The sequence below is a fragment of the Aplysia californica genome, unplaced genomic scaffold, assembly GCF_000002075.1.
Source record: "Aplysia californica isolate F4 #8 unplaced genomic scaffold, AplCal3.0 scaffold00893, whole genome shotgun sequence".
NCBI classification, from domain to species: domain Eukaryota; kingdom Metazoa; phylum Mollusca; class Gastropoda; order Aplysiida; family Aplysiidae; genus Aplysia; species Aplysia californica.
Genome location: NW_004798163.1, coordinates 129,517 through 151,498, shown reverse-complemented (window position 1 = coordinate 151,498; position 21,982 = coordinate 129,517). Strand labels below are relative to the sequence as shown.

At 39.7% G+C, this 21,982-nt stretch overlaps 1 protein-coding gene and 1 pseudogene across 3 annotated transcripts in view; both read right to left on the bottom strand.

Moving 5' to 3' along the window:
- Positions 1-21,982, bottom strand: part of LOC101853039 (low-density lipoprotein receptor-related protein 6) — a 53,357-nt gene that overhangs the window by 9,917 nt on the left and 21,458 nt on the right. Inside the window, exons 2-18 of one of the 3 annotated variants that reach the window (XM_005110457.3) lie at positions 20,788-21,181; positions 19,781-19,960; positions 18,553-18,773; positions 17,317-17,334; positions 12,558-12,689; positions 11,932-12,132; positions 10,452-10,647; positions 9,868-10,118; positions 9,123-9,263; positions 8,091-8,386; positions 6,834-7,060; positions 4,284-4,468; positions 3,447-3,650; positions 2,885-3,025; positions 2,294-2,505; positions 1,728-1,936; positions 433-652 (exon numbers count right to left, since the gene is read on the bottom strand). In XM_005110457.3, coding sequence (XP_005110514.1) covers positions 433-652; positions 1,728-1,936; positions 2,294-2,505; positions 2,885-3,025; positions 3,447-3,650; positions 4,284-4,468; positions 6,834-7,060; positions 8,091-8,386; positions 9,123-9,263; positions 9,868-10,118; positions 10,452-10,647; positions 11,932-12,132; positions 12,558-12,689; positions 17,317-17,334; positions 18,553-18,773; positions 19,781-19,960; positions 20,788-21,181 — 3,428 coding nt within the window. Of the gene's footprint in view, positions 1-432; positions 653-1,727; positions 1,937-2,293; positions 2,506-2,884; positions 3,026-3,446; positions 3,651-4,283; positions 4,469-6,833; positions 7,061-8,090; positions 8,387-9,122; positions 9,264-9,867; positions 10,119-10,451; positions 10,648-11,931; positions 12,133-12,557; positions 12,690-17,316; positions 17,335-17,706; positions 18,517-18,552; positions 18,774-19,780; positions 19,961-20,787; positions 21,182-21,982 lie in introns of those variants that run through there. The other 2 variants (XM_005110458.3, XM_035972895.1) reach the window with 2 other exon arrangements.
- LOC118478734 lies at positions 17,002-17,117 on the bottom strand (annotated as a pseudogene).

The window sequence follows — 21,982 nt, the reverse complement described above, 5'->3', positions numbered from 1 at the left end:
GGAAGAAGCACATGATCAAAATAACCGCCATTTTGTGCAAGGAAAAAGCAAAGTAGATGGAGGGGAGGAAGAAAAAAAATCCACTTGTTTTTTTTTTCCCCTTAATTTTTCAAGTTCTATTCAAAGTGAAGCAAATTAACACAAACTCGATGTTTATTTCATTGCCAGTGAAAAAAAAAAAAAGCACAACTAACAGAACTAACAAACGACCAAAATAGACAGAGTAGCCATATTACTTGAGACCATCCCATTGTTTTCTCTTCATGTGTCTCTATTTGACAAGAGAAAGAAAATTCTTAACTATCTACATTGTGGCAAATATATTTTTTTCAAATCATTGACAACACTTGGCATTTTAAAATAATGAAGGCCAAAATGGGGTGGGGTGGGGGGTGTGTTGAAAGATGCAAAAACTGTGACAACGAAGCTGACCTGTCCATCCACCAAGATACGCCTGTTGCCTCCTGTCAAATCAGATAACTCAATTCGGTTGAGCCGGGAGTCTGCCCAATACAGCCTGTTCTCCTTCTTGTCAATGGTCAAGGATTGGGGGTGAACCAGGACGTTCTTGAAGAGTGTGATTGCCTCTGAGCCATCCATCAGAGCCATCTCAATGCGTGGAGAGCTCACCATGTTGGTGAAGAACATTTTCCTGAAAACATGCATCCGACAGAAAATGTAATTTCTATAACACTTGACTTTGAGGAAAATGTAGCATACTGAAGCAATAAAGTGCAGAGAAATTGTAAGAAAACAGTAAGATAGACTGAAACAACCGAGGGAAAAAAAAAGAAGTGGCACCTTTTACTCACCTGTAATCCTACCTTTTATATGACAGAAAATGGTTAACACACCCATCATCACTATTTACATCATTTTTGAGGCAGGCGGTAAGTTGGTCTGGGTGGGACACATCAATGCAGACACTCCCGCAAGGGAATTGAACTTATGTTTGTGGGTTGCAAGGTCAAAACCATAACTATTACGCCACAGTGCTGGCCATAACTAACTAAAATGAATAAAATGGCACATTTCCCTGAAAAACCATCATAAAGAGGTCATTCCTACAACATCATCTTTCACTTCATTTAAAAGCAACTAAAAGAAGAAAGATCTCCCGCACACAAGACAAAAGACACAAAGGTCACATAAAACAGCAGGACACTGGGCACTGAGCAGTTGACTTTCTAAACTTTTTACCATACCATCACCACAATCATAGCATATTTGGAGGTGCATTCAGTAGGTATGATAACCATTTACTTGTTCTTAGGACCAGAACAGAATCTGATAACACCATAAACACTAGAAAGAAATAGACAGAGCAGCCCAACTTAAATCTGTAGTAAAAAAAAAAATTCCACTTGCAACAGATGAGCTTATGTAGCAAACCCATAACCAAGTACCTGTGAAAATAGACTCTACAAAAAGATGAATTTGATTATTGTTAAAATATACCCTTTAATGGAAGGCTCACACTACCAAACAGTAACAGGTGAGGAAGGCCAGTTCATTTTTAAGGGGATACACAATGCTGCAGTTTGTTAGACGCATACTTCAACCGTTAACACATTATTAAATTTCTACTGTATGCTAAACCTCGCCCACCCTTCCATGGCTGACCTGAGGTTTAATAAGGAAGGGTACAAGAGGGTAAAACATTCTAAACAGAAAAGGCTACCAATAGAACCCACAATTAAAAAAAATACAAAAAGGGGGAAGCTTACCCTTTCTCTGGATACAGCACCAGGGACCTAGGTTTGAAACCACCGCTGGACTGCATAATGACCCCGATGGGAGAGCGGAAAGCGTCGATGCGGGTGACATTGATGACGTTGTTGGAGGTGCAGGTCCAGTACAGCGTTCTTGCGTACGGGTCCACTGCTATGTCAAACGGCTGGAACACGTTCTTCGGCTCATTCACCACAACACTCGTCTGGACAAAGATTTGTTTGTTTGAGTAAAGAAAAGTACATCAACACAATAATGGTCATTTAAAGCTCGGGAAAGTAATATGGATATTGTCTAAAATAGCACTTCAAAATAGGCAGCTGGAGCCTCTATATAAGTAAATAAGAGAAGATGAAGCTCATTATTTTCTCTAACAGCACCTAAACATTGACAGCTGGTGACTCTATAACAATATGCACTTACGGTAATGCTAACTATTGACTAAAACAGCACCTAAACATACATAGTTGGTGACTATAAATAGACCCAGCTCATCATTGAAAAAGAAAACAGCAGCCAGTGCATCTGCGAACAAACAATAGCCGATGACGTTCAAGCTCACCATTGTCCCGTTGTCGTGGGCCCTCTTGATGGTCTTCTGACGCCCCTCGATCCAGTAGATGAACTCTCCCACGGGGTCGTAGGCCAGGGCCCGGATGTTCTTCATGCCGTTGATGGGCAGCACCACCTCGGGGTTGTCCACCGCGTTGTCTGACTGGATGACCAGACGTATGGTGGCGTTTCTGGTGCTCAACAGCAGGTACTGCTCAGGGGCTGAAAGGGAAAACGAGACAGGATAACACAACTAACAACACATCTCTTTACATATAGCACATCAGTTCAGCTGGTGTGCTGTGCCGTTGGTACCAAATGACAAGCGAACCTGCAGATCTGGGGGAAGAGGGTCTAGGTTTCTGACTTAACCAAAAAAAAAATGAGGTAAGGGCTAAACACCTTAAGGTCTGTCACAAAATTTAAATGATAAACACCACATGAAATTGGCAAGAATACAGCGACATATTTAATGACTTATTGCTACACAAGCAAACCCCCTCCCAGACTCCCCCCCCCAAAAACCCAACAAAACAAAATAAACTACTCTGTTCTTGCCATGGGCTTTAAGAAACTTTTTCTTTCTCTTTGAAACACTTACCAGAGCAGGTGAGCTGATCATCATTTAGCGTGTAGTGCGTCGGGCAGGCACAGTAGTGGCTTGTATTCTTTGAGTTCTCCGCAGGGTGGGCCAGGCAAAGGTGAGAGCAGCCTCCGTTGTTCCGGCCACACGCATTGCTTCCTGTAAAAGAAACGAAAATCAGAAAAAAAAATTCTTCATGAAATTTTTTTTTTAACCCCACAAAAAACCAACAACAGACAGTAAGTGAGGAAGAAAGACCTATCTACTATGAAGAGGCTACCATAACGCTAAATATCATCACCTTAAACAACATAATAATAATAATAGATAGCATTTGTATAGCGCAAATCCCCCCCCCCACCCCACCCCCCCAACAGCAAGCTCTATGCGCTTCACAATCTATACTATTACCCCAGCAGACCGGAGAGCATTCTGAAACAATCTCAACTTCCTGGGAAGCATACAGTGCAAGCAGCCATTTATAGGCGCTAAAACACTAACAAACTGACAAAATCTTTCGCTGTCTATGGTAAAAACACAACAACGACAACAAGAACAGCAACAACAACAAACATCTCACCAGATTGCCGTGAGGTGTGGAAGACCAGAATGTCCATGACCAGGTCCACCTCCCCCTGGATCATGGTGCGGTTCAGACCATCTGTTTTGTTGGCCCTCTCGATGGTCTTGCGTTTGAAATCTGTCCAGTAGACAAAGTCCTGGTACTGGCTTAGGCCCAATGGCTGCCGGATCTGGGACTGTACCACCAGCCTCTGGTCACCACCTGATTGATCGATTGATTGGAAAATGTTTGAACCCCAATCAACACAATATAGATCAATTAGGAGATGGTCTGCTTTTTTTAAAGTAAGAGTTTTACCGCACTTAAAACAATTAGGTCAGGTAAGTGCTGAAGAGGTGTTACTAGATAGTAACATATGAATAATAGGAGGAAAGCTCAAGATGACAGATGTTTGATAGGCAAGAAGGAGCAAACAACAAGAGAGCATATGCTAATCAACCACTACGTTTTATTAAGTTTTACAGCATTTGTAACACAATTACATCATATAGGTGCCGAAGATTAGAGGCGTTACAAGAGAGTAACAAACGAAAAGAAAGGAAGAGAGCTAAACAAAATAGATACTTGAAAGGAAAGAAGGAGCAAACCACATCAGAACACCCGCCAACTAGAAATTCTTAGATCTAATTAGTGTTTGTTTAAATTTAACAAAGTATTCATGGGAACAGATCAGAGACTACACTATCAAACCATTGACAAGAAGGATCGCACCAACTGTCTGCTGAAGGGCATTAAAAATAACCCACAGAAATAAAACCACACAAAAAAAACCCAACCAACCAAAAAAACCCTGAGGGCTACCATGATCGCCAGGATCACACATCTATCACTTGCCATTCATGTCCGAGGACTTTATGCTGTGGTCGCTGACGTCCGTCCAGTAGAGGCGTCGGTCCACGTAGTCAATGGTCAGATCCTGGACGTGTCCGATTTTGGAGATGAGGACCTTACGGTGCGTCCCGTCCAGGTGGGCTCTCTCCAACACCGGCTCATCTCCCCACACCGTCCAGTACATGAACCTGAAACAGCATCACCAAACCAACCATTAAAACAGTTTTTTAAAAACAAATTGAGCTTAGTTTTTTAGTACATAAAAGAACATCGACACAATGACAGTCATTTAATTTTGGCAAAAAGCAAGATGGACAGACAAACAGAAACAAAAGAGAACAAGAAAAGCAGTAGAACCTACCAGGGGTACAATCCAACCAACTACATTGTCACAAAGTAGCTGTTCAAACCGTTGTTTGAATTACTAGTTTGTAACCTTAGGGTAGACAAATATGAGCACAAGTCTTACAAGTCTACCAAGGTACCAAATAAATAAATAGAATGTACAGTTTTAATTAAAAACTAAGAGCTTTATTGGGACTCCTGGGGTGTAGGCTCTAACTAATAGAAAAAGAAAGGCTGTGCAAGGAAGAATAGGACTGAGTATAGGCGTTAACTTTCAGCTATTACATAGCTGGACAAGAAATAAATGCAGACACACTTGATTACAGATTATATAGCATACGTATGTAGTAGTAGTATAGGGTTTTACGGTGCTCGCAACTGCATAAGGTGATATGAGCGCGCGAAACACAAGTTGTTTACATTCGCAACAGTTCACAGGTCGGTGTAAATATATTTTCAATTTAAAACAACTCTTATAAATAACAATAAAAAAATTTTTTAAATAGTACGATATCACTTTATAATTTGCCATAAAGGCCAATGGCCTTCATAAAATTCAAAATTCTGTTGGGACCAACGACGAAAAAAAAGTCTTGCAATTTCTTGCATTTATAATATTTCCTTCGGATCTCTCCAAAGTCTAGACATTCGGTTAAGATGTGTCTAATGGTAAAATCTGTGTCGCATGCGACACAGAACGGCTTCTCATCTCCCTGTAGGAGGTATTTGTGGGTCAGGGCCGTGTGTCCGATGCGCAATCGAGTGAAAATGACTTCGTCTCTTCTGGAGAGGTCGAAGGATTTCGCTGTTCCAGCTTGGGTTTTATACCATTCAGTTTGTTATTTTCTTGTTTTTTTCCAGTGGCTCTCCCACAGACTGGTAGCATACGTTATCTAAGACGGTGATCGCCTGTGTCGAGAAGCAAACTATAGTAAATGTAACATGTTGTAGGCCTAGTAACTGGTAGGGTACCCTTACCCTGACACTGCTTTTCATTAAACAAAAGGAAAATTGGTGTGCACTCTGCAATGTTTCTGGGCTGTGACACACACACACAGTAGATTCCACCAGTAGAATGGCGAAGTAGATCTTCTTTAATGATAGTTCTAGCACAGGTCAGGATTCATTGTATTGTTCATTACTTTGGAGGTCACTGGGTTTACAGTTCAAATTGTCTTGTTCATTAATCTTGATATCACTGGGTTTAAAGTTCAAATTGTCTTGTTCATTAATCTTAATATCATGGGTTTGTGGACTTCACAGGAGGACTGGAACCGAAAAAACTCGAAACGTGGCAACTGGGCAGAGAGCACGATATTAAAAACGACTTGAGAAACAGGAGCTCTAACAAACAATAAAACTTTCAGGATCCACTACACAGGTGCTTCAATAAGCACAAAATAATTTATAAATACTTAATACAGGTGCGGAGACGCGCACAATAAAAACAGACAAACGAAACTGCTGAGTAGTCACAGACTGGAGCAAGGCACTGCTCAGCTTCAACCATGGTTCTACGTCGGTGCTACAAAGACATGTGTATAATTTTGCTACAAGCATCGAAGTAGTGAGATGGCCTTCATTACAAGAAGCAAGACAGGCAAATAAAAACAACAGAAAGAAAGAACAACACTAGAACCTATCAGCAGCACCATCCAACCAACAACAATGAAATAGTGAGATGGTCTCTGTTACATCAGCATTTCTAGCCTGTCAATCAGGAGGACAGCGTCCCCGGTGCACTAAAAACAGATTGAGACTTGACTGAAAAGCAGAAGATGGGGGAGACCACTCGACAGCACTCATCCAGTAACTACCAACACAATTAAGATTTGTTCACTGAAAGTGAAACAAACCAACACGATAATCGTCATTGAGGGGAAAAAGCAAGTAAGGACTCATTCACCTTATTGGTCCAGGAAAAAGTAGTTAATGAAGCAAACTTGACAGCAGGTGGCTGTGTTCAGAAAATGGTCAAGACAGACAACAATGGAACAAAAAGAAAAAATCAGTTGTGTATCCCCCCCCCCCCCCCCCCACAAAAAAAAAAAAAAAAAAAAAAAAAAACAAGTTTTGTTTCCCCCCCCCCCCCCCAAAAAAAAGTAACAAACAAAAACAAACAAACAAACAAACAAAAACCCATATAAATTTGTTTGGTTTGTTTTGAATAAAATAATTCTACATAAACAAAAGGCATCTGTCACTCACCCATTAGGAGGGTCTAACGCAAGAGCTCTCGGCTCCTCCAGGTTCCTCCAGACCAAGACTTTCCGCGAGGACCCGTCCAGGCGGGCCACCTCAATCCTGTTCTTGCCCGTGTCGGCCCAGTAGATGTTATGTGCCACCCAGTCCACGGCCATACCCTCCGGGTAGTCCAGACCGAACTGAATGATGTGCTGTAGGGAGCTGCCGTTCATGAAAGCTCGACTGATGTGCTGAGAAAGGGAAGAGGGCCAGGTTATTAAAATTTAGTTAGAATACTGCGTCTGTTGTTTTTTAAAAAAGTTTTAGTAAGAGTTTTACGGCACTTGCAACACAATAAGGTCATATAAGTGCCGAAGATTAGAAGTGTTACAAGAGAGTAACAAACACAAAAAAGAAAGAGGGGAGATAAAGATGATAGATGTTTGAAAGGAAAGAAGAAGCAAACCACACCAGAGCACCCGCCAACCAACCACGTTTGTTTGCTCCAGTACAGAGAAGCACATTGAACTGAAACAATAATAGTCATTTAGTGCAGGGAAAGAGTAAGACATACAGATAGATAGTAAAAGGTAACAGAGAAAGATACATAGGACAAGACAACGGAGAAAGATAATCAAGGACAAGGAGAAAGAGAAAGATAAAAAGGATTAAAAATCGCATGCTAAGACTTCTATAAATAATTTCTAAAATATATAATTTCAGGAGAGTACTGAAATAAATTGAGAACTGAAGAACTCCCACTAGCCAGAACGATGCTGTGTCATTTTTGTTTCCTCCCTCCCGCCAGAATGAAACACAGCGTGTCGTTTTCACCTCCCCTCATCAAATACACATTTTTGTCCAGTCCTCCAAATCCATGTTTCTATTATTGGTTATGTTAAAAATAGACTGATGATACTTCCTTTCTTTGAGAGAATTCAATGTTTGAAGGTGCATTTTCTCTAGGAAAATATGTAAATCCCCAACAACTTTTTATCTAAAATCCAAGTCACTTAATTTAACAAATAAACATTTTAGAATCAAATCCTTCTACAATATACTTGCTTTTGCTGCATTCAATCTCATTATTTGCTTCTTTAATAATGCCAATGACAAATTTTTTTGGCATGTTGAATGAGGTAGGTCTAGATCCAAAGTTGTCTGTAATGCAAAAACTTATGCCAATTCTGAATGACAGTACACATTTCATCCTGGTTGGTCAGGAAAATCAATGAAATTAATTTTGGCAGATTAGAGTTAAAGTGGGAGAGCATCACATACCTGCAGCTCCACATCGGTCCAGTAAATCCTGTTGTCTGTGATGTCAAAGTCAATGGCCATGGCTTTCTGGACGCCTTGGATTGGAATGGCCTGGTTGTTCTGGTTGGTCTCCAGAGAGATCCGCCGGATGTCCGAGCGACTGGAGAAGAGGAGGAAGGCCTCCGGCACAATGCAGGTCTGGCCGTCAGCTCGCAGCTCCAGCCCCATGGGGCAGGCACAGACGTGCTTCTTCGGCGACGGCCGGAACAAGCAAAGGTGGCTACAGTTGCCGTTATTCTCGCCACAAGTGTTGGTCCCTGGTTGAGAGAGAAGGAAACACTTAGAGAAGAAAAAAAACACCAAGAAGGGGGGGGGTGGAGTTAGGGTTCTTGAGTAAAGAGAAGCACATAGACACAATAACGGTCGTTTAGTGCAGGGAGGAAGCAAGACAGATAGACAAAACAGAGGGACAGAAAAGAAGTAAGATTTACCAGTGGCACCCTCCAACCACCTGAACAGGAGTTTGGGTGGAAGCCATTGACACAGAATGGTGGTCATTGTTAAGGTTGTGTTTACAGCCAGGTCAGACAGAAGGAAAGAGAAACAAGTCGGTGATTTCGTTTCACAGAGCTATAAGCAGAGTTAGGTCATGTAAGTACCATGAAATCTCTCAGCACTGGATAAAATAGACAGAAAGACAAATTGCTGAGCAAATGCTTGACCCCCCTTTTAGCATCAGTTAGATCAATTGGAAGGCAGGCAGCATTGACTTTGCCTTTCAGGGTCTTCTGGGAGGGGAACGAATATAACATACTAGCTGAAAGATGGAGCTATTTGAAAAAGTTATTTGGAGAAGGAAGAAGGCAACAAGTACAAGTCTCTTGAAAGCCTGTATTTAGTTCATTAAGGTGTCTAGCGGACGATGGAGATCTGTGTCTGAGGTGAAGCGGCAACGCGAATCGTCAGCCAACGGCAGTATGGTAAAAAATACATTATTATTTAAAGGACAAATGAAATAGCTCAACAGAAATAGTAACGAACATCAACACTTACCAGTAACTCGATTCACATCGGCTGCTTTTAAACCCATTAGATCTGGCAGTTGTGCAATGATTTTCGTGCGGTTCAATCCAGTGTGTTTGTTTACACGTTCAATAGTGCGGTCTTGCCATTCTGTCCAGTATATGTAATCACCTGAGGTAAAATACAACATTCATCATTAGTTTTTATTTCATTGTCTAAAAACAAACCCTATCACTGTCAAGCAGCCTGAGTACAAAAGTTGTATTTAAGTAAGAGTTTTACGACACTTGCAACACAATTAGGTCATATATATAAGTGAAGAAGATTAGAAGTGTTACAAGGGAGTAACAAGCACGAAAAAGGAGGAGAGATATGATGGTAGATGTTTGATGGGAAAGAAGGAAAAACCACACCAAAGCACCTTTGAAGCACAAATAGATGAGTTTAAAAGCTTCTATTCCACACACACACACACACACACACACCTACCCACCCACACACACACAATCAGATATTACATCTTTCATTATGAGACATTAGGTATGCATTGGCTGACGACCACACAGGTCAAAATCATGACGTGGGTATGAAACGTTACATGAAACATTCAGCTGCGTTATCTAGCGTCTCTTTAGCACTTTGCCACCACAAGGTTCATCTGGTAAAAACTCTTGCCAACAAAGGCAAAGGCCTCTTTCAGAAATGAATATATACTGTCATTGCCAAGGGATCCAGATAGCTTCTGAAACAATAAACGACCACATCAACTGCTTACCGAGGAGACTAAATCCAAAAATATGCGGAAGTCTTTCAGTGACAAGTTTCCGTCTGTTCCGTCCATCGAGGTCCGACACTTCTATACAGTCTTTCCTGGCATCACCCCAGTACAACTTGCGCTCTTCCAGATCAATGGCCAAACCATTAGGCCAGCCCAGGTTTGTGCTGACCACTGCTATACGATTGGTCCCATCCAGGTAGGCCTTTTCAATTCGTGGTTTCTTGCCCCAGTCCGTCCAGTACATGTACCTGAAATTGTCCACACAATCACTGTTTAAATGAAATCATTCTTTTTGAGAGAGAGAGAGAGAGAGAGAGAGAGAGAGAGAGAGAGAGAGAGAGAGAGAGAGAGAGAGAGAGAGAGAGAGAGAGAGAGAGAGAGAGAGAGAGAGAGAGAGAGAGAGAGAGAGAGAGGGGGGGAGGGAGGGAGGGGGGGAGGAGGGGAGAGAGAGAGCGAGAGACAACCCATCTATTCATGTACTATTCCTACCGACAAAAGTGTGCAAAGTGTTAAAGTTAATATGACTAAAGAGGAAGAGGTCTAAGTTAAAATCTGATTCAGAAAAAGGAACAACTCCTCACCCAGCCTCTGGATCAAGACAAATGGCTCGTGGCTGATCCAGCCCATCAGATATGAGAACTTTCCGAGAGCTTCCGTTTAGTCGAGAAACTTCGATCCTGTCGGTGCCTGTGTCAGTCCAGTAGAGATTCTGAGCAATCCAGTCGATGGCAATGCCATTAGGATCATCCACCTCCGTGTCCACCAGAGTCTCTTGCTCTGCAACATACACAAGTAAAAGATCGTAAGGACATTCCCATACTGCCTTACTGGGATAAATTTCTTCGTTAAAATTGTGCAAATGCTCCAGTCAAAGAGCCTGTCCTACTTACTGACCCTGGCATTTGCTTGGTAAAATCAGTATGCTTAACTCTTTGAACCTCATCGGACGCTGGGAGCATCCAGTACTAGTGACAACTGTTTCGTTTTATTTAGTACTCGTTTTTGCTTGTTTTTCAGAACTATTCCTGAACCAAGTTTTTTAGTAATGACTAAGCCTTTGTTTCTGCTACTTAGAAGTTGGAGGCAAACTTTTGGGGTTATAATGAGACATAGTGCACTAGGTTTAGGAGACTGTAGAAAAAAACTCAGGGAAACGGATGAAAAAACTCAGGGCTTAAAGAAAGAGTTAAAGGAAAATCCATGCATTCACCGATTGATGAAAGTGGATTAACTGAGCTGAAAAATTCAGGGTACGCTTAAAAAAAAGGCCTATAAATCTGCATTCATACTATAACATGACAGAGAAAGAATAATAAAAGTTAAGTTAAATTAATGTCCTATAGGCAAAGAAGGAAACTGCAAAATTAATAGTTTTTGTAATAAAAATGTTGATTGTGGTTTATCTGCTGCTAAAAAAATTATATGAAAATTGAACTCAGCATGAAAGAACCAAAAATCTTAATGATACTTAGGTCAAAGTTGCTTGCCAGACTATCAGTAATTTTGCTAGCGATTTCCTTCTTTGCACAACTTATCCGAGAATATAAATCTGATGTGCAGTAACACATCAACAGACATTATTTGTGCAAGCACTGTAAGTAACTTAAAAGTCTCATATATTGATTGGGTGTAGGGTAACCGATTCGGGCTTGCCAACTTTTTCAAACCCAAAAATGGGACGCTCAAAGTTATAACATGAGACTTTATCAATAAACAAATTATAACAAGTGGGACTGGTTTTTGGTGTATTGTATGCTATCTCTTCTCAGATTCCTGACTGCTGACAAAAGCTTACAATTACATAATTGATTACAGCTACATGACTCCAACCAAAATTTTTTTTTTTTTTAAAGTATGTTGTGGAATAGGAAAACACATTCAAAACAGTTTTGTGAAGCTTCATGACTATAACTTTACAAGGTGCTGAATTATTTATATTAGAATATTACATATCTCATTTAGTCAGAAAGCAGGCAGCAGCACCAGTCCTGGGGAACTGAAAGTCAAGAGCAAGGTCAGTCCCGCAGGTGTTCAAATGATAAGCCGGCACAAGTTACTCACCTGACCCGTCCAGCTGAGCTCTCTGTATGGTCTGTACTTCGTCATCTGTCCAGTACACAAACCCCGAGGTGCTGTCATAGTCCAGGGCAATGGCATGTTTCACACGGTCAAGGGGCAGCAACACATCCGTGTAGTCAGGTGTGTCTAAGGAAATCTGTCGGATGTCTTGACGTCGTGCCAGAAACAGTATCTTTTCTGCACCTGAGAACAATGAAATACAGGTAAAATGATTAGTATGTTCGTTCTTCTGATTTAAAGTGAAGCACACAGACTCGATAAGGCTCATATAAATCAGTACAATGGATAAGCCACACTGTCTCTCACAGAAGCAATACATGAGTAACGAAGAGGAACCTACAACTTGAATCCCTCTGCCACCCACGTAAAAATGACGATATGTACACAATGAAAAGTTAAGTTTGAAATATCAGTCGATGACTACACTGACGATAAGTCATTTTATATATTTCTTCCTTTAAAAAAAAATTTCAAAATGCATTTGTGAGACCCATTAAAGCCACTTGATTCAGGAGAGATATGAACGATAGATGTTCGATAGGAAAGAAGGAGAAAAACCACACCCACATAGTCTTTCACAACTCGAGTGTGTAACAAACACTCATCACCTTTAGCACACGTCCTCTGGTCAGCCAGCAGCCTAATGCCGGTGGGGCAGGCACAGGTGAAGTAAGGCGGTGTTGGCGACATAAGGCAGAGGTGAGAGCAGCCCCCATTGTTGTCTCCACACATGTTTCGACCTGCACACAATATAAGGACATATCTCACATTAGTACCTACCACTCACATCGCATTTATCATTATCATAATAAGGACACTGGGTTAAATTCCTTAAAGTTAATACCCCCAGCCACATTTGTTAATTTGTTTCAGTAAAAAGACAACAAAATAACGGCCATTCAAAGCAGGAAAAAAGCAAAAGAGGGGAAGGAAAGAAACAGTACCAATGACAGGCCTGGCTTCTTACCACCAGCTCACATTCTGGACAGGATTCTTTTTACAGTGCCGTTAAAACGAAACGGACATTTGGTGAGGTTCCTTTTACTTTAAGTCAAGCATGCGTACAAAGTAATGGTCCTTCCGCGCTGGTGAAAAAGCAGGACAGACACAGACAAACAAAACAATAGAAGGAATGTAAAAAAAAGTAATTATAATAATAATAATTATGGAAATTTATATAGCACCAAATCCGTAGAGGACTCTAAGCACTGTACAGAAACATCACTCAACCTAACTCACAAATAAATCAAAGAACAGAAAATGCACATGTGAGATCTTTAACCAAAAAAAAGAAAGAAAGACATACACATACAATCCCCAAACCAGCACACATTCTTTAATTCCACTCAGTCCTATGAGGGTTTTTTGTATTTGTATAAGTTTTACAGAATTTGCAACACAATAAGGTCATATAAGTGCCGGAGTTTGGAGGTGTTACAAGTGAGGAAAAAACACAAAAAAGAAGGAGAGGTAAGGATGATAGATGTTTGACATCAAAGACGGAGCAAACCACACCAGAACACTTGCCAAAGTCCTCAGTTTGAGTAAAGAGAAGAGCATCAACACAATAGCAAGACACACAGACAACATCAGAAGAAAGAAAGAAAATGAAGACACCCAAATACCTCTTAATATAAAAATCAGAAAGGAATCATTGAAAAGGAGAAGGGTCTAAGTAACACTAAAAAGAAGAAAACAGCACACAACACTGTAGCACCCACCAACCCCATGATCTTCTCCAGAATTTAATACTTCAGACAGATCTGAAAGGGATGTTTCAAGAATACCTATTTCATTCTACTCACAACAAGACTTAAAATCAAATCATCAAGAGTATTTTCATTGCCAGTGCCCAACAAACAAAAAGAAAAAATATCACACCATCAGACATCCTGTTGCCCCCAACTTCCTCAATTACAGACAAAATGAAAATTGCAACAAATAATACCATTATTACCACATCACAGCAAATGGACAAGGTTTGATTTTAAAACCCATTTTCTTACAAAATTCAGCGAAAAATCTTTGTCTCCTACTTCAACCACCAACAAAAGACACACCCACAATTTCTGAAGAGAAACTATATATATATATGCCTAGGAACTCGTTGAGGCATTATGAAACAAATGTACAGTAAAACTTCATATCGACTGCTTAGAGTGTAAGACTCAACCATTTGCCATTTTGAAAAGTGAGGCATGGCAGAGTTCTACACACTAGGAAGTTGATATCGACTGGATAGCATGCACACCAAACTAAGAGGAAATCTTTATGCCCAAGCACACCAAACTAAGAGGAAATCTTTATGCCCAAAGAGCAAGGGGGCAGGTGCACGCTAGTCGAGATGTGAATTTTATTTCCAACTAACTCTGTCAAACACAACACTACATCTTTTAAATTAAAAATGTACTCAACCCTATTTTCCTCATGACTGTAAAGGTTCTAAGCTTCCATTAACACAACACAGGCCATATAGGAGATGGGCTACTTTCATCCTACCCAGAACAAACAGCAAGCAAAATCCCAGAAGACAATAATGTAGATGCAAGTCTCAAGTGGTCCAGCTCAAGTCAAGTGAAAGCACAGCTGGTCTATTCAAGACCACCCCCCACCCCCCCCCCCCCTCCTCCCTCCAAACATACTAGTCAGGGGGAAAAGGCCATGCGGTGACATGCAATGTCATTGTTTACATGTAAAAACATACCTAAAGGGCAAATGTACAAGTCAACATGCAGGAGCAAAAAGGTTTCTGAAGACTTGTAGCAATCCCAAATAATGATATTATTATGTTTAGGCAATCACTTCTGAGTTAACGGGTAGTATAGAAATCAATTCTGGGAATTGGTTGAGCCCTTTATTTCAACGGACAAGTTGGGTAACTGCTACCATTACACTAGACCTGAGTGTGGAATTTCTTTCCTTCCCTCCGCCCTCACACACTCTCTCTCTCTTCTCCTATGTAAGTGAATATAGAATAATATAAATAGTACAGGGTGTCAAAAAGAGGACCCACTTAAATGGCAGTAACTCATCCATCTCTCCATCAATTTCAGCAAATGTCTGAGCAAATAAAATTCAACCATGGGGACATTATGTTTGTAAATAAATAATGAAGAAAACTAATCAAATGGTAGCAAGAAAGGTTCGGGGAACACCTTTATAATAAGCTGAATATTTACAAATGAATGGTCACTAAATTGCCCCCCCCCCCTCCCCTCGAGTAGCTCCTTTTATTTTTACCCTTGGGGTTTTTTGACAGACAAAAATTTATGGAAACAACCCACAAACAATCGAACATGGAAACTCAATGTTGAAAAGGACGTCCAAAGAACTGACCCCGAAGCATGCCACAGTATTACAAAATGTCCAGTGGTGTATTGGAGCTTGTATGGAGAGAAATGGTCAACACTTGGAGATTTAAACAGCCACCACTTTCCTGACTTTATAACTGACAATATAAATTTTTGATAAATTTGTTCTTCAATGCACAAAGTGTCTAAAATAGAACAATGTGACTGATTTTTAAGAAGTTGCAAAGTTTTGTATTTCACTCAATTTTTGTCACCATTTTAAAAGCTTGGTACTTTTCTAACACGTCAGTTGTTGTTTTTTTTCATATTGACAAAATATACCATTACCTTGGTTGAATTTTATTTCTTCAAAAGTTTGTTGAAATAGGTCCAAAGATCCAAGTTATTGCCCTTTAAACGAGTCCTCTTTTTTATTTTCAGACACCCTGTACAAATACATGTAATATATTCTACAGAAACACACACAAAACATAAATGTAATATTATATCTTTAGGCACACACATATCAATAAAGAGAAAATCAGTGCAACAAATAATAACAACAGAGGGATGTAAACAAATAGGAACTACCAGAGGCACTCTCTGGCCACACCCCCTAAAGGGATCACTTCATAGAAACAGGCTGCACTGTACAGTATTGTTCAAGAAATAAGGACACATACACAAGTCTCTTGAAATAAAAATTCATCAAAATGTTCAAAATGTGACAGATATTCTTAAACCCCATCAATGCCATCATAAATATGCTTTTGACAATCAAGAGACAAGAAGATCATTACACAGACAGAAGGAGAACGTGGCACCCTTGGGAAAGGCACTTAACACAAAATTTCCACACTTCACTCAGGTGGGAATGGGAACTCAGTTATGAACAGCGAAAGATTTCATCAGTTTGTTAACATTTGAGTGCATACAATCCGCACTGTATGCTTCCTGGGAAGCCGAGAATGTTTCGGAGTATTCTCCGTTCTGCTGGGGTTATAATGGTTGTAAAGCGCATAGAGCATGCTGTAGAGCATGGATATGCCCTACTATATATAACTTATGCAACTGTTATTACATGTATTACAGGGCATGCTCATTCCTTCAACCTAGCTGGATTTGACCCTTATTTCATCAGTCCAACACAGAACAAAGAATCCAAGCAGAGCGCATAACCCCCCCCCCCCTCCTCTTTTCTAGTACTTTTTTTTGTTTTAGTAGAGGTTTTACAGCGCTCGCAACTGCATAAGGTTATATGAGTACCAGAGGATTAAAGGTGTTACAAGAGAGTAGCAAACATTAAAAAAGAAGAAAGGGAGATAAAGACGATAGATGTTTTATAGGAAAGAAGAAGCAAACCACACCAGAGCACCCGCCAACCATCCACTTCTAGTACTTTAACCCAGAGTTTTATTTTGATTCTAGAAAAAACAACACAGTCTCAGGTCCCTTATGACAGTGATCACAAAACTTGACCGCCTCTCATAAGGGCTATTCATTCTACCCCTCACAAGAGTACCATGACCATCGATTGCTTCAAATTTGTTGAAAATGTTTTGTCCTCTCGTCAAAATAATACAACATTCAGGACTAAAGTTACCAGCTGACCATGACCACCCCAGCACAGAGACAGAGAAATTCAATAAAATGTCTTTTCAAAGTTGAAACGCAAGCTCAATTATTACACCCCAGACACCAATTAAGGATTTCTTCAATTACTCTAAAATAATCCAACTTGAAAGTGAGCAAATACAGTGAAAAACATTAAAACAAAAAAAAGGGACAATCATGGGCACAGGGAAAGCCAAACGATTCTGTTAAGCTGATAAAAACAGATACCACACTTTGATCTTAGCCAAAAGGCCAAGAAGCAATGCCAAACGCTTCTTTGACACACACACAAAAAAACAACCAAAAAAAAACAAAGGAAAGATGCAAAGTATGCATGCGGGGATTTACCAATATGACACAACAGCAGACTTGAGTATGACAAGAGAACATAAATTAGACATTGGCACAAATGCATCAAACTACAAAAAAACCACACTATCAGGCCAAAAGAAGAGCACATTACCTCCGATATTGGATAAATCTGGTTCCAAAGGGGGCAAAAGATAACAAAAGTAAAATCTCCATTAGTTTTGAGTTTGTCCAGAATAGAATCATCATGATCAAACAGAAATAAAGCACATTTTCCCGGTTGTCAAATCTATTTCTGTGTTTTGCATTCCGAAATTTCACTGAAAACTTCTTAAATATTACACAGGTTGAGATCAAGTTAAATTCTACTTACAATTTGTATCTCATTCTACTCAATCATAAATCACTAATTTAAAAAAATGTGTTCCAGCTAAATAAAAAGCAACCCAGCATCCTGAAACCTTTTATAAGTCATTTAGTTGTGGCAAAAGCACAATAGATGGACACACAAAAATCAGAGGTGCAGCAAAGAAACAAATATTACAAGATATTGTGGTGTGTGCTCATGTCAACTTTCCAGTGAGGAGGATATAAGACAATAAATAAGCAGTTGTATATGGACATCCACTTATTTTTGTTTCGGTTTCAGTTTTACAGCACTAATTACAATTAAATCATATAGATATAAGTGCAGAAGATTAGAGGCGTGACTAGAGAGTAACAAACACAAAAAAGGAGGAGCGATAACGAGGATAGATGTTTGATAGGGAAAAAGGAGCAAACCACACAAGAGCATCCGCCAACCACTCATTCTTCCACTTAACTGTTACACACAGAGAAGATTAAATAATAGCACTGTATAGTGCAGTCAAAAGTGCACAAAGCCTGGTCATTTTACCATCTAAAAAAATTTACAATGAAAGTCCACTGAAATGACCCAAAACAGTTGATGGAATCATGCCTTTTTAATAGCTTACAAAGTTACCCATAACAACACTTCATAAAAACATCAAATCATTCTCTGCACCTGCTAACCACTCCCATGGGACATAGAAGCAATAACCTTCTCAATACACAAGTTATCACAAACCACAAATACATAACTCAAGTCCATGGTACAAAAGACCACTGGTACATCATGCACTCTAACTCTGAACAGACCTTAAACAAGCAACAAGACCTTTTGAAATATTTCTACACTTAGTCAATGACATCGTTCACAATCACAAAAAAATACTTTGACTAAAGGAGAGCTAAATTTATTTGACCTACAAGAGGCTGTAATCACATGATTACAAACTGAAATACCTGCAAGAAATAAAAGAGACATTCTTTAAAGAAATAAATACTTACAGAACTGAAACTGAAATCTTTCTTTTTTCTTACTCACCATTGGGTTGTCTGCTGGGCATGAAAGCATGAATATCCATAGGAGCGTAGATATCATCCAACACTAAAAAGCACTTAGCACCAGTCAGTTTGTTACATCCATGAATGGAATGGGTGTGCCAGTCAGTCCAGTACAGGCTGTCTCCGGACACGGTTAAGGCAAAGGGGTGAGGGAGAGAACCTTCCACAACGGGCCGACGGTTCCCTCCATCAAAATCACAACTGAAACATAATCACTTTGAAAATCAAAAGAGGTAGAAGGAAATTTGAGAGCTTTATTTGGGATTAAGTAAAGTGCAATGCTTCGACACAATATCAGTCACTTAGTGAAAGGAAATAGTCCCACACCAACAGACACAAAAGTGGCGCCCTCCAACCACTCTCAGAGCTTTATTTGAGAAACAGAAAGAAGAAAAACCCAATTTAAACAAACATTCAAACTTATAGTGACAGAAACAACTACAGGCATTACTTCTTTTCTTACCATTACTATCGTCATTTTATCAAATCTTGACATGTGGACTTGACTTCGAACCTTGTACTTAATCACAAAGAAAAGAAACTTTTATATTTTCACAATACAATTAAGTTAAAAATTTACCTCAGAAGTAAAAAATAGGAATGCACTTTACTTAAAAAGAGTAGTGTTAAACGAAAACAATGACAAGGCGCAAAATCAATACAATTATCTGTGTCTTATAAATAATCTAAAACTGTAAAAGTCCAACATAAAGAAAAACAAGAGCTTGATTCACTTCAGTGAGAGTAAGATAAAGCACATCTGACAGTCTTTAAAAAAAAGGAGAGGGCATGAGAAGAAAAAGGACCTTACACAGGGACTCTCAAACAATCAGTTTTTTAAAGACAGACTGGGCATGGGCTTAGTCTGTATTGGAGTGACATTGTGTATTATGCAACTTTGACGAAATATTGTATAGCTCTGTATATATGTGTATTCATCTACAGTGGAGTAAGCTTAAACCAATATCTGCATGAAAGACAGATTTTTTTCAGTTTAACTGGGTTTTCAGTTTAGAGAGGTTGCAAGGACTTTCTTTTCTTAGAGTTTACTGCTGTTTTATTATTAAAAGTGTTCTGTTTAAGCAGACTCTACTGTTTTTATATACTATCTGCACTGTGAACTAAATCTCTTCACTGGAATCAATAAAAATGCAATTTTGTTATACATTTTTCTTGAAAAAATGAAGTTTCCATACAAAAAACCATACCTGTGAATCAGGCTCAGCTTGGCATCAGCCCAGTATATTTTAGACTCTGCATAGTCAATGGTGAGACCATTGGGCCAATGGATATTCTTGCTGACTATCACAGAGCGAGTTTCTTCATTGCCATCCATGCCAGCCTTCTCAATCTTGGGCGTCTCTCCCCAATCAGTCCAGTACATGTAGCTAGGACAAAGAGCAAGCAAAAACAAGAGTTTCAGTTTGTGCTCAACAGACATGTATTAACAAAATTCCAACCATTGAGCACTTTCACAAAAGATAAAGCATAGACAAACAAAAACAAGATACAGATAACAGCATAACTCTTTTACAGCAAAGCAAGAGGTCAATACATTTGAGAGAGGTTCAAGAATCATTCTTGCTACAGTACAATACAAACTGATGATTATCCCCCCAAAAAGCTTCATAACTAACTCTCAAATCTCATTTCGTTCATATTCTCTGGGTATCCTTACACATTCAAGAAAGAGCTTAGGCACACGCATAATTAACATGGGTGCTAAAAAAAAATATATATAAAAGCTCACATTTCACAATCAAGATTTCTTTTCATGAGACTTAACTAAGATAAGAGAATGCTTTCGTTTGTCTTAGAAAGGAAAGAATCCTTCAATTACCCGTGTTTGCAGATTGTTAGTTAATGAATAAAATAAAACATTAAATCACCTTTAAAAAAAGGAATATACCATCAGCTGGTTAATGTAACAGACACTACAAAACAACGTTTGATTGAGTAGAGAAGCATCGTGACAAAATAACTGTCATTTAGTGCAAGGAAAAAGTGAATAAGACAGAAACAACAGAGGGAAAAAAAAGAAGCAGAAGCTGCGAGTGGCACCCTCAAACCAACTGCACTGCAAAACAACAGATACTACAAAAGAAGACGCTGCTAAACAAGACACAACAGAACAATACACACTACAAAACACTAGCTGTCAATCAAACCACCATTCTATTTTTTTTAAATAAAAAAAAATAAAAATAAAATATACCCATTTTCGGGATCTAAGGCGATGGCTCTGGGCTGGTCCAGCCTCTGCCAGATCAAAACCTTGCGATGTTCTCCATCAAGATTGCTGACTTCTATCCGATTGGTCTCGGAATCCGTCCAGTACAACTTTCTCCCCAGCCAGTCGCAGGCGAGCCCATCTGGAGAGACCAATCCTGTGGCCACCACCGTCTTCGGGTGTTTGGTGTCGTTAAGGTACACTCTCTTGATCACCTCCAGGCTGACATCTGACCAGAAGATGACGCCGTCTGAGTAGATGAAATCTACGGCAGCGGCGTCCTCCAGGCCGGATATCAGGATGGTGCCATTGGACGTGGGGCTGGCCACATCGATTATTTGGACGTCCTCATGGTTGGCAAATAGGAGCAGTGGGTTACCTGTAGGATGGGAAGGAAAACCACAAACATTTTTTATAACTGTAATTGTAGATGTTTTACGTGGCCGTCAACATAGTCAAGATTGTATTTAAGAGGTACAGGCTGCTTCAATCCTTCCTGTGGGACCAACATGGGCTGAGATTTTTGGTTGTTGTTTTTTTTTATAGAAGGGGTTTTACGGCACTCGCAACTGCATAAGGTCATATGAGCGCCAGAAGATTAGAGGTGTTACAGGAGAGTTATAAACATAAAAAAAGAAGAAAGGGAGATAAGGACGATATATGTTTGATGGGAAAGAAGGGCTGAAAAGTTTGTTTGTCAGTTTTGAGTAAAGTGAAACATATCGACACAATAATAGTCAATTAGTGCTGGGAAAAAGACAGATATAAAGGAGACGACAAACTGAAAGAAAAAAGTACGACCTACCAGGGGTGCCCTCTAAACACTTAGAGGACTGAGAACAGGAGGCCTACAGCGTCCCAGCACACAGAAATGTCCACACAAAATAGTATACATGTTTAGAAATAGATAGGTCATTTAACTGTAGTTTGAGTAAGTGCAGCATACCAATGAAGACCTTCAACAACCTGAGTCATTAAACCTGTTGTTAGCCTACAGTGTGAGAAGAGAGAAGCAAGGGCAACCATTTGTTGATTTTTTTTTTCTTTTCTTCATTCAGAGTTGTGATAAAAAGCAAGACGAAAATACAACAAACAGGAGTATACAAGTAGGACCTCCAGGGGCACACAGAGAGAGAGAGAGAGAGAGAGAGAGAGAAAGAGAGAGAGAGAGAGAGAAAGA